Genomic DNA, 6,100 nt, shown 5'->3' with positions numbered 1-6,100 from the left:
AAATTGGCAAGCATCCCTTTTCAGGGTTGGCCAGAAGTAGCCCTGACGGAGAACCTTGTGTGCCAGAGCCGTCCCTCCGGAGTGATTTCCGCAGATCCCTTCATGTATTTCTCTGAGTACGTAGGTGGCCTCTTCGCCGCTCACACATTGAAGAAGGGGAGAGGCAAAGCCTCTTTTGTAAAGGGTTCCTTCTTGAAGGACGAAGTGTGCAGCCCTTCTTCTTAATTTCCTTGCTTCACTTCTGGAAGCAGGCAGCGTTTGCTCTTTTAGATATGCAATTATGGGCTGCATCCACAATGGGGTGCCTTCTATCCATAGTAACTCTTCACCTTCGAAGGTGGAGGGCTTTGATAAGTGCTCAATGGGGACGATGTTCAGAAGCTCTGAGTTCACGCTGCTGGCCAACTTTGAGAGGGCATCTGCATGGGCATTTTCTAGACGAGGGACTTGAATCAGTTCGAACTTTTCGAAATGGGGAATTATGTCCAGAACCAGCTTTAAGTACGCGAGCATGTTATCATCCTTGGCCGCGAAATCCCCATTTACCTGATTCACTACGAGCTGAGAATCACTGCTTGCCAGAAGCTTCCTGACCTGCATTTCCTTGGCGAGCCTTAGTCCTGCCAGAAGGGCCTCATACTCGGCTGCGTTGTTCGAGGCTCTGAAGCCGAATCTTACCGCACAATTCAACAAATGACCTTCCGAGCTTTCAACAAATGACCTTCCGGGCTTTCCAGCACGATTCTCGCCCCTGCGCCTGCCTCTCCTGAAGACCCATCTACAAACAATTTCCATGCGGGGGGCTCGGCTGGCTCCATCAGGGCCTCCATTTCTGGGGCTTTGGTAAATTCGACCATAAAATCGGCAAGGGCCTGGCCCTTGATAGCGTGTCTAGGTCGGAACGTGAGATCGAACTCGCTGAGCTCGATAGCCCATTTCAGTAGGCGTCCTGACGCGTCCGTCTTCTGCATTACTTGCCTTAAAGGGAAATTGGTGAGGACTTGAATTGAGTGAGCTTGGAAATATGGCCTCAGCTTTCTCGAAACTATAATAAGTGCGAGTGCCAGTTTTTCCATGTCGGAGTAGCGTGTTTCAGCTGGGAGAAGTGCTTTGCTGATGTAATATACCGGCAATTGACGCTCATTTTCTTCCCTGGTTAGGACCGCGCTGACTGCTACGTCTGACACTGCTAGATACAGCAACAGAGATTCATCCGGATGGGGTTTTGATAGGAGGGGCAATTCACCGAGGTGTTTCTTCAGAGACTCGAAGGCCTCTTGGCACTCCGAAGTCCACTGAAATTTCTTTCCTTGCTTCAATACTTTGAAGAAAGGCAAGCTTTTATCAGTGGCTCTGGATATGAAGCGGCTGAGGGCGGCTATCCGGCCATTGAGACTTTGGACCTCCTTTGGTTTCTGAGGTGAACTCATTTCTATTATAGCCGCCACCTTTGCTGGGTTTGCCTCAATTCCTCTCTGATTTACAATGTATCCCAAGAACTGGCCCGATGCCACTCCGAAAGTGCACTTGAGGGGATTCAACTTCATGTTATACCTTCTGAGTATCTGGAAGGTTTGGTCAATGTGACTCACGTGTTCGGCCGCCTGGAGGCTTTTGACCAACATGTCGTCCACGTAGACCTCCATGGTTTTGCAAATGAGTTCGGCAAACATCATGTTAACTAACCTCTGATATGTGGCCCCGGCATTTTTCAATCCGAAGGGCATGACTTTGTAGCAATACAGCCCTCTGTCCGTGATGAATGATGTAGCTTCCTCATCAGGTCGGAACATGGGTATTTGGTTGTACCCTGAGTACGCATCCATGAAACTAAGTAGTTCATGCCCAGCAGTGGAGTTGACCAGTTGATCAATTCTTGGAAGTGGGAAGCTGTCCTTGGGGCATGCCTTATTCAGGTTTGTGAAGTCCACACAGACCCTCCATTTCCCGCTGGACTTTTTCACTAGAACCGGGTTGGATATCCACCTTGGGTATATGGCCTCTCTGATGAAACCACTGCGATCGAGTTTACTTACTTCGTCTTTCAGCGCCTCGTACCGTTCTGGATTCAGCGCGCGCCTCTTCTGTCTATGGGGGGCATAGGAGGGGTTGATGTTAAGGTGATGGCAATTGATCCTGGGATCTATCCCCACCATATCCTCATGTTTCCATGCGAAGACATCTAGGTTTTCTTTCAGGAATCGTATCATCTCAATTTTTGCTTCAGGCGATAATGACTTCCCTATGCGCAAGACTTGATTGGGGTCTTCTGGATTGACTGGAAAAGTTTCCAGTTCTTCCATTGGGGTCGCATTTGGTTCATAATCAATTATTCGGGGATCTAACTCGTCAAGAGGGTGTCCTTGTTCAGGGGCCTCTTCCATTATGACATCTTCCTCTTGTCCAGAGGTATGCCCTTGTTCAGGGGCGTCGAGCATCTCCACGTCCGTACCGGCTTCAGCGGCTACTTCTGCTTGAATTACATTGACAGTCTGGGGCTCCGATTTGCGTAGTGAGTTCAGGTAGCATGCCCTGGAGCTCATCTGATCCCCTGAACCGTTGCAATCCCACGTTCGGTTGGGAATTTCATGCACAGATAGTAAATGGACGTCACAGCCCAAAGATCTTTTAGAGCCGGTCTGCCCAACACCCCATGATAAGCCGACCTATGATCTACCACCAGAAATTCCATGAAATGCTGGGCGACCAGGGGGGCCGAACCCATTTCCACAGGCAGGGTAATCCGCCCTCGTGGGATGATGCTGTCCCCAGTGAATCCGAACAGCGGGTCGGTCATGGGGATTAACCCATGTTCAATTTGCATTTTGTCAAAAGTGGAGCCAAACAATATGTTCACGGAGCTGTCGTTGTCAACGAGCGTGCGTTTTAATCAGTTTCTAGCCACTACGACCCTTACAACCAGAGCATCGCAATGGGGATGGTGAACTCCCTCTGCGTCTTCCTGCGAGAAGGTGATTGGGGCCATCTTGTTCGCTGTTTTTGATTTGTCGACAATGTAGGTGATCATCGGGGGATCCTTAGCTTCTCTTGTATAATTTCTCTGGGCGTTCCTGGTGTTGCCACCGACGTGGGGTCCCCCGATGATGGTATCGATTTCCCTGATGACCTGGCTTCCAGCGAATTGAGCTTGGTTCTCTTTCCTGGATTGGCCTCGGTTTCTTGATTCTCTTCTGCTAGGAGGTTGTTCCTGGTGACCCCTTCCTTCCCTCCTCGGGGAGGTGGATCTGCGGGGGTGCTCATTTCTACTGGAAGTGAGGGGGTTGCTTCGATCAGGGCGCCGGTTGACATCCCGACACTCACTGGTGTCATGTCCATATAGTTGATGGAAAGTACAAAATCTTGCTCCTGGCAAGGGCCTGTTTGGCCTCTTCTTCTTGTTGTTGTTGTTGTCAGTTCTTCCGGATGGTGCTGCCTCAGTGGGTGCGCTATCATATGCCAACACCGGCACTGCGTTCAATGTGGCGGAAGCTAGGGCCTGTCCGGATGTGGGAGCTATGGTATGCCCTGCTTGGGTCCATTGCTGAGTAACAAGGTGTGCTGCGGGGCCTCGACCTACCTGCCTCTGTGGGGGAGGGAGTCCCTGCGCGGCACGGTTACGATGATCAATCATTTCTTCACTAATTATTTCCACCCTCATCATCTCCACCAGCTCGTCGTACGTGGAGGGATTCTTGCTGCGCACGTCCCTCCAAAATAAAGTGTTCATGTTGAGACCACCTTTCAGGGCCGAAAGGGCTTCCCTGTCAGTGACCTGTTCGCAGTAAGTAATCTCGTCTGTAAACCTGGCGAGATAGCTTTTCAGCGTCTCTCCAGGGGCCTGCCTCATGTCTTGCAGGCGTTGGATCGGCGCCTCTCCTTCCCTGCGTGAGAGGTACTGGTTCAAAAATGCTTTCTTCAAATCCGGCCAACTTCTGATGCTTAGGGGAGGAAGCCTGCTGTACCACACCTCGGCGGCTCTGCCTAGTGTTAAATGGAAGGCTCTGCACTTTAGAGCAGGTGAGGCTCCCCTAAGACTCATTTGCGTCATATACTTTGTGAGGTGCTTCTCCGGATCCCCTTTTCCCTCGTACTTGGGGATCTTTGGGGGCATGAAATTAGTTGGCATTGGGAAGCTTCGGATTTCCCTTGAGAAAGGGAGGTTATCGTCATCGTCGTCAATCTCGTAAGATCGGCAGGGCCCCTCTGATCCTTGGTCATCTTGGACGTCTTGGGATGGAGGAGGTGCTTTCCCCCGGCTACCCCAATCGACTAAGTTTCTCCTCTCCTTCCTGTTTCTAGGAGGAGGGACATACTCCTCTTCATTGTCTGACCGGGCCGACCCTCTTGAAGGGCGGATCCTATTGCTAGGATCGTTCCCTATCCGATCGAAGACGCTTACTGACGTCTGGTCATTATGTTGAGGAAAGTTGTCCCCCAAGGGTGGTTCTGATGGGTGGCTCTCCTGCATATAAGATGTCGCTTCGGTGTTACCCTCTCTTTCGAGAGGACATTCGGTGTGCCGGCTCGTGTGGCCTCGAGAATGAGACAAAGGGATTTCTCGTACCGGATGCGATCCTTGGGGCATCTGGTGTCCCTGAGCTTGCATGAGAAGTTCCCGCATCGCCATATTCTGAGCTGCTATGTCTCTCATGCCTGCAGCTATCTGGGCCATTCCTTCGGTGAGTACGGCTGTTCTTTCACCTCGTCGACGCCGGTGATGCGGTCTCTGATGAGTAACATTGTTATGAAGTACCTCCTCTTCAGAGGCCTCTCTGATGGGGTTGTCTTCACGGCTGTAGCTCATCCTCCCTCTTCTTTCAAGGATAGTAAGAACTTGGATTGTAACTCGACTTTTATTCTTTTTCAAGAATGCCTCCCTTTTCAGGGTCAGTCGCCGATTTTCCGGTGGCTTCTCCGACGGGGAATGTAGGACTTTGAATGGGGAATGACGTTTCCCACAGACGGCGCCAAACTGTTGACCTCTAAAAATGGCTCTTCCACGTGGCCAACTTGTAGCTACTCCACGTATTCCTCCCTACGAAATGAACAAACTGTCAGGCGCACACGGCCGGAACCGACGGGGGTGGCGGCCGTATACACTCCGACGGTCAAGTCAGGTTTGGGTGGTCGGAACAGTGTCCATGGACTACACAAATCAATCAGTCAATAAAGGGGGAGGAGAATATATAAACTTGTTATGGAGTGCTATCTATTGAGAGTTTCATTACCTTTGCCTCTGGCCAATCTTTGGGTATTTATAGGTGGTATGAACCGTGGGATGTGGAACACGTGTATACATCTGACGGTATGAAGCGTCTGCTCATAGGCGTCAATCAGCCGCGCTTGTAGAGTGGGCGGACAGTTTGTTTCCCCCGAGTTGAATTGACATAAAGTTGATAAGTCACATCAAATAGCTTTATGGGGGACGTCAAATCAATTTAAACCTTATATGAAGAGCAAATCTTAAATTGGCAGCGAATCTTCTAACAGGGGTCCACTTGAACCCGACCTCAGAGGCGGGACACTTCGGCAGATTAGTGACAGAATCGGTGTATCACTTTGGAGAAGCTTCGGGAGGTCGGAGTGATCTATTTGATTTCACCGGCTTCTGAGTGGTGGGATGACACTTCGGTTACTTCGGTACCGAGGCTCGTAAAATGAGGCGTAACAATTAATACTTGAGTTATATGATAGACAAGATTAAGTTTTATAGGCTCTACATGTGATATTGCAATTTTTTAAGATACTTTTGGGATCAAAGAGTCATTGACAAATTACCAACAATAGTAAATAAAGATTTAATTTTATTTTATTTTCCTCTTTTCCTAGTTATATAGTTTCTAATTTTCTATACTTCATATTCTTGGGAAATAATGGTGTTGGAGGTCTGGATCATTCATTCTTGTGAATTAATCAAGTTTTCAATTGGAAAAGAGACATTCGACTTTAACGTTTAAATTATATAAGAATTTATCTCATGTTACGAGAAAATTCTACATGTTTTTCAATTTATTGTCCTTTAAAAAGAACTAATTTACATTTTCGTTATACTAAGTATACTTGTGCAACTTAGTTTTAGTGAAATGAATCTTTCAAATAT

The 6,100-nt window shown here is 48.8% G+C and overlaps 1 protein-coding gene across 1 annotated transcript; it reads right to left on the bottom strand.

The window, feature by feature from the left end:
* Positions 1-686: 686 nt before the first annotated feature.
* LOC111403774 lies at positions 687-4,672 on the bottom strand. Its single transcript, XM_023032400.1, has 4 exons — positions 3,968-4,672; positions 3,739-3,772; positions 3,128-3,525; positions 687-2,666 (listed from the first exon to the last, which is right to left on the bottom strand). The coding sequence occupies exons 1-4, from the start codon at positions 4,670-4,672 to the stop codon at positions 687-689; spliced, it is 3,117 nt and encodes a 1,038-aa protein (XP_022888168.1).
* Between the last annotated feature and the right edge of the window lie 1,428 nt (positions 4,673-6,100).

The sequence above is a fragment of the Olea europaea genome, chromosome 1, assembly GCF_002742605.1.
Source record: "Olea europaea var. sylvestris chromosome 1, O_europaea_v1, whole genome shotgun sequence".
Lineage (NCBI taxonomy): Eukaryota > Viridiplantae > Streptophyta > Magnoliopsida > Lamiales > Oleaceae > Olea > Olea europaea.
Note: the sequence above shows the minus strand (reverse complement) of the source record. Positions and strands in the feature narration are given on the sequence as shown.

Coding starts and splice junctions, on each gene's coding strand:
- LOC111403774 (XM_023032400.1), bottom strand. CDS start 4,672: ATGGCCCAGATAGCTGCAGGCATGAGAGACATAGCAGCTCAGAATATG. Junction 3,773..3,967: donor CACTAGGCAGAGCCGCCGAG/GTGTGGTACAGC, acceptor TACTGCGAACAG/GTCACTGACAGGGAAGCCCT. Junction 2,667..3,127: donor CTCAATTCGCTGGAAGCCAG/GTCATCAGGGAA, acceptor GGTAGATCATAG/GTCGGCTTATCATGGGGTGT.